General features: G+C 66.4%; 1 protein-coding gene across 1 annotated transcript; it reads right to left on the bottom strand.

The window, feature by feature from the left end:
* Positions 1-6: 6 nt before the first annotated feature.
* Positions 7-10,314, bottom strand: POLRMT (RNA polymerase mitochondrial; the record flags this gene model as incomplete). The annotated part of the gene is made up of 21 exons (XM_080713068.1): positions 7-56; positions 122-186; positions 266-351; positions 437-509; positions 914-1,012; positions 1,104-1,156; positions 1,234-1,347; positions 1,442-1,528; positions 1,618-1,797; positions 1,889-2,011; positions 2,218-2,340; positions 2,559-3,347; positions 3,466-3,690; positions 3,802-3,972; positions 4,043-4,207; positions 4,434-4,583; positions 5,685-5,871; positions 5,960-6,090; positions 7,759-8,366; positions 9,640-9,738; positions 10,227-10,314. The coding sequence occupies 21 exons, from the start codon at positions 10,312-10,314 to the stop codon at positions 7-9; spliced, it is 3,666 nt and encodes a 1,221-aa protein (XP_080569194.1).
* Between the last annotated feature and the right edge of the window lie 235 nt (positions 10,315-10,549).

Genomic DNA, 10,549 nt, shown 5'->3' with positions numbered 1-10,549 from the left:
CGGGGCTCAGCTGAAGAAGTAGGTGGAGCGCTGCACCTGCTCCAGGTCGAAGTCCCCTGCGAGGGAGGGGGGCGTGAGGCCCGGCGCGACCCCGCCCGGCCGCCGCCCCGCCAAAGCCTACCTGTCTCGGGCACCGACTTCAGCGTGTGCAGCAGCTTCAGGTTGTCGTTCTTGAACTGCGGGGACCTGGCGGGGGCGGGCGGGGTGAGCGGGGCGGGTGAGGGGGGGGCGGGCCGAGTGAGCGGGATGGGCGGGGCGGCCTCACCTGCCGCAGAAGCGCTGCACCAGAAAGTTGGACAGGTCCTGCAGGATGGGCTGGCTGTGCAGCCGGATGAACTGCTCACGGCACACCTGGGGGGTCGGGGGGACACAGGTCAGGGGGTGTGGGCCCAGGCTGCCGGCAGGTGGGCACCTGCGGGGCGGGCAGCAGGCGCACCTGGTTCATGACGGGGATGTCGGCGGCGTGTGTCCAGAAGCAGTCGTGGACAGAGACGAAGGTCAGGCCCCGCCTGCGGGCACAGGGGCTGCTGAGGGGCCTCCTGGGCACGCGCCCACCCGCCTCTCACCCCTGCCCAGCGTCTAGGCAGCAGGAGGCTCCAGGAAGACCCCGCCCCACACTCCACAGCCCCCAAGCCCCTCACCCCAGGCCCGCAGGCCGCCCAGCTGTGAGCACAGGCCCTGAGCCCCTCAGCCCATGGCGCCAACTCTGGAGGGGAACCAGGTGCCTCACATGGCCGGGGTCCGCAGAAGTGATGCACCCCAGCCCACGTGGCTCCTCAGGGGCGGGCCCCACCACGCCAGGCAGACGCCTCCCACCGTGGTCCCTGCCAGCCTGGCACGGTGTGCCTGCGGGGCTCTGCCCGCCCCGCGCTGCTGTGTCCCGGGCCAGAGCGGGCCGCGGGGCGCCACGCACCTGTAGCAGTGCAGGGCCGTGAGCATCATGTGGGAGGAGTCCAGGGAGTGGATGAAGTTGGGCGGGAAGCCATTCTTCTGCTTGAGCGTGTTGGGCTTCCTGCGGGACAGTGAGCTGCGGCCCCGCCCCAGGGCCCGCCCCTCCCCTCCCCAGGGCACGCCCCTCCCCTCCCCAGTCCCGCAGTGCTCACTGGTTGCTGTCCCTGGAGCTGCTGCAGGTGAGGCTCTGTATGCCGCCTTTGACCTGTGGGTGGGGGCAGCGCCATGAGCCAGGCCCAGAGCGCAGCCTGGGGCGGGCGGGCGGCCGGCGGGGGCTCCTACCATGATCTTGGTGTCGCGGTGGTAGGGCTGGATGACAGGGATGCCCAGGGGAGTGACCCACTCTACTGCCGAGCCCATGTGGGAGATGAGGCGGGCGCTCTCGGTCAGCCAGTGCTGCAGGACGGGTGTGGGTTCAGCGCCAGCCCGTGCCCTGGGGGCCCGGGCGAGCGGGTGAGCAGGGTGGAGATGCGGGAGGGCGGGCGTGCACCTGGATGGCCCGCGTGCCCGAGAACATCTCCTGGAGGCTGCTGAAGACCTGGCGCACCAGGTAGTGGGAGGCCTCCCACACGAACTCCTGCAGGGCGCAGACGCAGCGTCAGGCACCAGCCCTGGCCCGCGGGCTGGCCGGGGAGGCCGCGGCGGGCGCAGGCGGGCCGGGCGCACCTGGGGGAAGTGGCTGAGCTCCCGGAGGCGCTTCTCGATCTGCAGGCGCCCGCCGTAGCGTGTGACTCCGTACACCACGGTCATCACGGTCTGCTTCACCACCTTGCGCGTGATAAAGCCTTCCAGCACCTTGGCCACTCGCACGCCCTTGGCCGCGTCCTGCCTGCGGAACACCTCCACCTGGCAGCAGGCGGGCGGCGGCTCAGGGCCAGGCGAGCCCCGCCCCAGCCCAGGCCCCACCCCGCGGGGCCCTTGGGGGCCTTCTGCCCACCTGCGCGGCCACCTCGCTGTACACGTCCTGAGGCAGGTCCGCGGGCAGCAGGTTGACGGAGGCAGCCCCCAAGGTGTCCCGGCCCAGGGCTGCGTAGTGCTGCAGACCGTTGCAGGAGCCATCCTGGAGGGGTCCACGAGCCTGAGCCCCCGCACTGGGAAACAGGCCGCACCCCCCCCCCCCCGGCATGCCTGGGAAACCGAGGCCCCGCAAGGCGGGCTGTGGGGCGGCCCCTAGAACCATCCCCGCAACCAGGGCTGTGAGAGGATGCCGCCGCCTGCGGAGGACGGGGCATCTGGGGCCCCGCGAGTCCACGGCCAAGGGCGCACCTGGTGCACGGGCATGTGGGAGACGTAGGCGGCGGGGTCGGGGGCCCGCGTGGCTCTGGCGATCTCCATGCAGCAGGCCAGCGTCTGCCAGGGCTCCTCAGACTCCATCCACCATTTGCGGCCCTGCAGAGAGGGGCGGTGGCCAGGTCAGGGAGCGCGAGGTCACAGGAGGCTGGACGGGGCGGGCAGCGTGACGCGGGCCCAGGCCGTCAGCTGAGTGGCCAAGGAATGTGGGGAAGACTCAGGGAGGCAGGGACAGAGGAAGGGGCCTGGGGGCAGTGGGGAGCCCGGGGGGTGGGGTGGGGGGTCGGAGAGCTCGAGGCAGGTGGAGCCGGCGGCACCGTCATGGGCTGGTCTGCGGAGTCCAGGATGTCGTCCATGTGCGCGTCGGCGAAGTCCAGCCGGGCCTGCAGCGAGTCGCGCTTCCTGAGCCCGGTGAGGTTCACCAGGTGGATTTTGAGCCAGTCCAGGCCCCGCGGCCCGAGCGGGCGGCCCTCAGCGAACTCCAGCAGGGCGCGTGCCAGGTCGCTGCCCAGGTGGTTGAAGTGGGGCGGGCAGGGGTAGGTGCGGCCGCGGAAGTCCATGTTGTGGGGCAGCCAGAAGATGCGGTGGCGCAGGTGCTGGGCCAGCGAGAGGCGGTACAGCGCCTCCGCCCGCAGGCCGCGCATCTCCCGCGCCACCTTCAGGCAGCGGGCCAGCTCCTCCCGCAGCTCCGCCTTGCGCGTAGGGGTGGAGCTGGGCGGCAGGTGGCGCTTGGAGGGCTGGGGGGCCTCGGAGGCGGGCGGCGGCACACCCAGGCGGGCGCAGCCCTTGGCCCGGAAGATGTCCAGCACCAGGTCCAGCACGCGGCCGTTGACGCGCCAGGCGCAGTTGCCCAGCTGGGTGAGGGTGTCCAGCGCGCCATGCAGCTTGGCGGGCGGGTGGTGCTCCAGCAGCTGCTGGTGCTGGGTGGTGCCCTCGACCGCCCGCATCAGCTTGGTGGGGCTCAGCAGGAAGGCGCCCGTGTGCGGCGAGGTCCAGGGCAGCGGGGGGCACAGCATGGGCATGTCACATGTCTCGAAGGCCAGCGTGGGCTCCGCCGCTGCCTCCAGCAGCTGCACGAAGTCCGGGTGCGGCTTCACGACACCGATCTGGGGACGGCAGGCAGGTCAGGGGCCACGCGACGGGAAAACTCGTGTCCCGCACCAGCAGGGGAACGCCAACGCGAGCTGGCGAGGCCCCGCCCCACGGGAGGCCCCGCCCACCCACCTGGCGGAAGCTGCGGAAGGAGTAGACGTGGTACAACACGGGGATGAGGCTGCCGGAGCCCTGCGCCGTGGCTGGGCTGCGGGGCATCCGCAGGGCCTGCACCAGCACCTCGGCCAGCTGCATGCCCAGCTGCATGAGCACCTGCAGGGGCCAGGGCTGCCGTGGCGGGGCCTCGGGCGGCCCGAGCGCCTCCCAGTACTGCCGCGGCAGGCACGGAGCGGACACCTGCAGGGAGCGCTGGTCAGTGGGGCCGAGGCCGGGCCTGGCCCTCCCGCTGGGGGTGGCCCCCACCCCACCTTGCACACGAGGATACTGAGGCTGGGGGCCGCGGCTCACCTGTGTGTCCGAGGCCAGCAGGTGCAGGTACTGCAGGTACCTTCGCTCCAGCGCCTGCACCTCCTTGGTCAGCTGCTTCTGCTGCACGGTGTGCCGGTTGAAGACCCGCAGGCCCAGGTCCTTGGCCAGCTTGATGAGCGACTCGCCCTGGGCGGGCAGCATCTGCAGGCCCTGGGGAGGCAGCGGTGAGCGCCCGCCCGCCCGCCCGCCCGCCCGGGGCCCGGCGGCAGCGGGAGCCCACCTGCATCAGGATCCGCACGAGCTCGTGCTCGTCCAGCAGGCACAGGTAGGGGTAGAGCGAGGGCTGGCCCTTGTAGGCCTCCTCGGCCAGCCTGGCCTTGGTTTCCTGCAGGACTTGGTGCAGCGCCGCCTCCCACTGCCCCTGCAGCGCCTTCAAGGCCTTCCGCTGCGGGGAACAGACGCGCGCCTGTCATGGCCGCTGGCCCACAGGGGCGGGCAGACAGGGCAGGAGAGCGTCCGTCCAGAAGATGATCACAGAGAGGCCTCCCCACAGGTGCTCTGGCGGCCCCTCGCCTGGGACGGGCCGCACGCCGGGCTTCAGTGAAGGGGTGGGAGGCGGCCCTGAGGGACTCCACCCGGGGCCCCGGGCCCAGCACAGGGTGCGGCCTCACCGCCTGTTCCACCTCCGTGGTCAGCGCCGGGGCGGCCTCCACCGACTGCACGCTGACGCTGGGGGCCAGCTCCGCAAGGACCTGCTCCTGGAAGAGGTCCTGCAGGGTCTTCAGGGGCAGGTGCAGCTTCGGGTAGGACGCCGAGCCGTGCTGCTGAGCACAGGTGTGGTGAGGGTGGGCGCCCCGGCGGGCCGCCAGGCTCCCAGTGCCCTCAGCACCCAGGACACACCGCCCAGCAGCCCCAAAGGCTTGCTGTTTTCTTTGCAAACGTGCATTTAAAAGGGTGAACAAAGCCCAGAGCACTATGGCCCGGAGGCAGGAATCCGCACAAAAGTTGGTACAAGGGCGCTCGGACCAGCGTGATTCATAGCTGCTAAAAGCTCGAGCGGCCCAAGGGTCCCGCCACGGACGAGGGGTGCTGGTGAGCGTCCCGCCACGAGCCGGAGCATCACTCAGCCGCAACAGAGCCGGGGCTGGGCACACGCCGCACCAGGCCAGACCTGGAGGACACGGCTCTCGCCCGCTGAGAGCCAGGCGCAGGCCGCGTGCAGCTATCGACCGCGTCAGGACAGACAGGTCCAGGGACAGGAAGTGGGTCTGTGGGTGCCGGGGCCGGGGAGCTTGGGGTGGCTGCTCATAGGAACAGGGCTCCTTTTGGGGGTGATACGCAGCGGTGACGCCACACGACGGCAACCAGAGCCTCATGCTAGGCGATCGCTAACCGCTGAGCCATACCCCATAGCCCTTTTGATTTTTTGAGCCAGGGTTTTGCCAAGTTGCTGAGATTGGCCTCAATCTTGTGAACCTCCAGGCTCAGCCTCCTAAATTATACTCTTCAAAGGCTGAGGGAAGCCAGGCATGGGGCGCACACTTGCAATCCCAGTACTCGGAAGGCTGAGACAGGAGGATCACAGGTTCATAGCCAGCTTCAGTAACTTAGTGAGACCCTGTTTCAAGAAAAAGTAAAATAAGGCCGGGGTTTAACTCAGAGAAGAATGGCCCTGGGTTCAACCCCCAGGACCAACAAAAAGGCCCTGGGTGAATTCCCAGATCAGGAGCGCCCCACCCACCTCCACCCCTTCTCTGAAGGGCGGACTCTGCACCTTGAGTCCCTGCAGGGATGGGGTCTAGCGCCCTCCCCCAGCCTCGGAGCCGCCCAACCCGCACCCTGGCGGCCCAGCACTTTCTCAAGTAGGCGGGAAGCTGAGCTGCTAGGCGCTCCCAGGGGAGGGCTGAGGCCCCTGCCCGCACCTCCGCGTAGATCTCCTTGAGCAGCTCGGAGCAGTTGACCGGGGGCGGTGGTGGTGGCGGCAGGCTGAAGGTGGGGTCGGCCCGGCGCACAGCGCTCAGGAGCATGGCGCGCTCCTCCTTCGACAGGGGGGCCTCTGTGAAGAGCTGCTGCGGCCGCAGCCCGTCCTCGGCCATCTGCTCCAGACACCTGGGGATGCACGGGGCAGGCACCTGCCCTCAGGCCCTCCAAGGCGCCCCGGCTCCCTGCAGCCCCCCAGCCTGGCGGCCCCGCCTACCTTTTGATGGTGGGGGTGTTCTGGTCCAGCCGTCCCATGCACTGAAGTGCGGCTGCGTAAGACATCAGGTCCGGGGCAAGGCCAGCATCTTTCACCATGAAGAACACGTACACCAGCTCCTTGAAAGAGCCCTGGGGCGCCACACCAAGGTGAGGGCCTGCCGCCCTGCCCCTCTGCTCCCAGTGACCCAGGAGGGGCCGGCCCACCAGCCCTAGAGGCCAGCCCCGCGGACTGTGCCTGGGCGCCAGCGGAGGGGCTGGAGGGAAGGCCAGGCCCTGCGGGGAAGTGGCTGTCTATAGGTTGGGACCTTTTAGTTTTCAAGATTAAAAGCCCTGATCCCAATATTTTTTTTTTCAATACTGGAGATTGAGTCCAGGTACATTCTACCTCTGAGCCACACCTCCAACCATATTTTTTAAAATTATTTTGAAACAGGGCCTAAGTAGCTGAGGCTGGCCACAAACTTGCGATCCTGTTATCTCAGCCTCCGTGTCTTGGGATTATAAGTGCGCCACCACGCCCAGCTCACCTTTCTTTCTTTTTTCTTTTTCTTTTTTTTTTTTTTGGTGGTACTGGGGTTCCTGGAAGCCCTTCTACCTCCGGGCTACACTCCCAGACCTATTTTATATTTTTTTATTTGGAAACAGGGTCTCTTAAGCCAGCACGGCTGGCTTCAAACGTGCACGATCCTCCTGTCTCCGCCTCCCAAGCAGGGGGATGACAAGCGTGCGCCGCCACGCCCGGCCCAGCTCACCTTTCTTAGCGTAGCCATTTACAGCTACGAATTTCCCTCAGAACCCTGCTTTCGCAGAATTCCAAGTTGTGTTTTTGCTCCCGTTCATCTCTAAGTGCCTTCCCAGTTTCCCTTGCAATTCCTCCTTTGGCCCTTGACTGCTTAGGAACGCGCGCACGCCCTTACGAAGGGGAAATGTCCCCAACGCCTTGTTTCATGAGGTCCTGCTGCCCTGATTTGAGAAATGTCACATGACCGCAGCACCGGGCACCAAGGTTTTAGGGCTGCCGCCTGAGTGACCGCAGCCATATGCCTAATACGGCAGTCACCGGCCGCACACAGAGACTGGTATGTGATAGTGAGTGTACGTATGTGCGTGTACGTGTTTAGTGCTGGGACATTCTACTGACAAGCTACACTCCAGTCCTATTTTACTTTTTATTTTGAAACATAACCTTGCTAAGTTGCTGAGGGTCCCACAAACTGTTGAGGCTGACCTCAAACCTACCATCTTCCTGTCTCAGCCTCCCACGGACTGGGATTGCACATGTAAGCCACCACACCCAGCTCACACACAGGCATCTTGTTACTTTTAATTTAATTCATTAGTTTGCTTATTTGGGTGCTGGGGATTGGACCCAGGAACATTCTGCTTCTGGCCCCCCTTTTTTTTTTTTGGTGGTGGTACTGGGGATGGAACTCAGGGGCCTTCTACCTCCGGGCTACACTCCCAGACCTATTTTATATTTTATTTGTAAACAGGGTCTCTTACGCCAGCACGGCTGGCTTCGAACCTGCGCGATCCTCCTGTCTCAGCCTCCCAAGCGCGGGGATTACAAGCGTGCGCCTCCACGCCCGGCTATCTTTTTTTTTTATCTGAAGTATGGTCTTGCTAAGTTGCTGAGGCTGGCCTCGAACCTGCGGTCCCTGTCTCGGCTTCCCAAGGACTGGCATCACAAGCGTGCGCCCAGCAAGGGGCTGGCACTGAGTAAAGGCACCCCCGCCGTCGAGCCTGCTTGGACTCTGCTCCCTGGGCGGCCGCCCTCCCTCCGTGGGTCCCCCTCACCTGGCGAGCCCAGCCGCGCATGACGGCATTGTACATGGGGAGCGTGAGCAGCTGCTGCTTGCGGGCGCTGCCGTGGTGGGTGACCAGGACGTGGTGGGCGAGGGGCAGGTGGCCACTGGCCGAGCAGCACTCCAGGAAGGACAGGAGCCTCTGCTGCTGGTTCAGGACGTTGTCCTCCAGGTCCCTGTCCTTTCGCACCGGCTTCTTCCTCTTCCCCAGCCTCTGGGGGGCCTCCCGCAGAAGCTGGGCCAGCCGCTCCTCCCAGCAGCCCTCGGCGGCCCCCTGCTCCTCGGCCCGCAGGGACTGGGCCAGCCTGGCGCTCAGCAGCTGGGGCTCCAGGCGCAGGGCCCTGGACTGCAGCCTGCGGGCCTGCTTATCGGCACGCACTTGCATCTTCACCTCCAGCCTCTGCTTGCGTTTCTGCATAAGCCGCTTCTCCTTGTCCAGCTTCTGCGCCCAGCGGCCGCGGGGCGCCGTCTGCTCCTGCGTGGGCAGCGGGAGGCCGCCATCCCCGCTGCCAGCTTCCGGGAGGCGAGCCACCTCCACTCTCTTCACGGTCACCTCCAGCACGCTCTCGGCCTGCAGCTGCCGCACCCGCGCCTCCAACACTGTGGGGCCAGGGACCCTGCTCAGTGCCCGCTCGCCGCGCCCTGGGCGGGCCAGGCCTACATGCCAGGCATGTGCCGTAAACGGCCATCTTCCCGGCCGCCCTCCACCCGGGCCTCCCAGTGCCCCGCCTCCTAGGCAGTTCTCCAGCCGAGCCTCTTAAATGACTTCCCACTGGAGTCCCCAGACCTACTCCTCACCTCTCCCCCATCACGGGTACCTGGCCCGCAGGTGCGCAGCCGAGACCCTGAGGGCTCCACAAGTCTCTCCCTCCACACCGCGCCCCCGAGCACATCCTCTGGGCTCCGCCTGCAAGCCCTCTCCAGAGGCCCTCACCCTGCCTGCAGCCGCCTCAGGCCCCTGGGAGTGCCGTGAGGCCCAGCCCACCTGCCCGCTCCTGCTCCCGCTCCCCTCGGGCCACCTGACAACCAGAGCCCACCTCCTTCCTCCATCCCATGCGCCTGCTCCTCGGCAAATGCAGGGCCAGGTTCCTGTGGCCTTTGCTTACTTTATTTTTTTGTTTGTTTTGAGGTGCTGGGGATTGAATTTGGGGTACCTCCCAGCTAACTCCTATTACCCCGGCCCCACTTTTTATCCTTTATTTTGAAACAAGGTTTCAGTAAGTTGCAAAGGGCCTAAGTAGCTGAGGTTGGCGCAACCTGCAATCCACCTGTCTCCGCCTCCCACTTGCTGGGATTACAAGTGCGGGCAGCCACGCCCGGCTCCCTCTGGTCAGTCTAATCAACAGACCAGCACCTCATCCGGCTTCGTGTGTTTCTGTGTAAAGAAGCCTGGTTCACTTTCCCGGTACATCAAGGCTGAACTCGGGCCCACGCTCGACTGTAACTTTGCCTGAACCAACCGGCTCCATAAATCACAGGGCAGCAATACACACAGGGGCCATTCTGAACAGTGAGAGCGCCACCTAGAGCCACGCAGGGGCAGGAGGCGGCGCTGGGCGCACCACAGAGGACCCCAGAGCAGTGAAACAGGGAGGCCGCCCAACTCGGCTAGGGGAGGCACGTCAGGAGGCACCCCTGCCCTGTGTGTCCCCCTGAGCCCCAGGACAGGGCAGTCGGCTAAGTGGGCGGATCTGGACCTGGCTTGTGCTGGGCGCCCCTCCACTGGGACATCAGACCTGGAGTCGGCCCTGGGCTGGGGCCAGCGCATGGCGGGGCTCCTTACGGGGCTGAGAGCAGTCCGAGCCCCGATCCCTACTTATGGAGAGTCAGGAGAGTGACACCCCGAGTCCCGTGGGGACGGGGTCCCGCTTACCCTCCAGCAACTCTGCATGGCCCCAGTCCCTCCTGCGGTCCTGCTCACAGGGGCTGGCCGAGGAGCTCCTTCTGGGGCCCCAGAAGCCACCGAGGAACCCTGGGGGGAAGCAAGGAAAGACACAGAGGGCTGGGGGTCCTCGTGGGCAAACACAGCGGACCAAGGGCGACCTCAGTGCAGGGGAAGCCGTCGGCTGTCAGCGGTCTCCAACTGGAAGGAAATCAAAACTCCAGAGGCGGAGGGGCTACACGCACACCGAGAGGACCCGGGCGTGGGGCCAGAATTTAAAATCCCCAAGAAAGGTACTGAGAGTTCAAAGGTCAAGAGCCCCCAGTCCCAACAGGGTCAAGGGGCTCCCAGGGAAACCGAGAGTCAAAGGTCAAAATGCCCCGTGGACTCTCCTCAGGGGGCGGGGCCAAGGCGAGGGAAGCTGCGGTCAAGTCCAGCGGGCTCCCCGGGACCCCGCAAGGCAGGGCACAGACTCGGGGTAACGGGATCCCGGGCCGCGAAGAGCCAAAGGTCACCATGGCGCCGCAAAACTCGTGGCCCCGGCGCTGCCCCCGGCCGTCGGGCCTCCACCGTGTTACCTTCTCCGGCCACCGGGCGGGGGGCGCCAGAGGATCGCAGCGCCCGGCCGAGCCCCGCCGCGCCGAGCCCCCAGCGCAACGCCGACATGCCTCCGGCCCCAGCCGCACGCCGCCCGCACCGCGCATGCGCGACCTGCCGGCAGCCGTAGTTCTGCGGCGACGGCGGCCGCTGAGGGTCGTCCCAGCCGGAAGTGAGCCGCGGGAACTACAAATCCCAGGAGGCAGCGGGGTCAGGAGATAAGAGGGCATGCGCATAACTCACGCTACGATTGGCTTTCGCGTGCGCTCGGCCAGGAAGACGGGACAGCTGTTGCCGCGGCAAC

This window comes from Muscardinus avellanarius (genome assembly GCF_963383645.1).
Source record: "Muscardinus avellanarius genome assembly, chromosome: 16".
NCBI classification, from domain to species: Eukaryota; Metazoa; Chordata; class Mammalia; order Rodentia; family Gliridae; genus Muscardinus; species Muscardinus avellanarius.
This window is presented reverse-complemented; position numbering and strand designations above follow the sequence as displayed.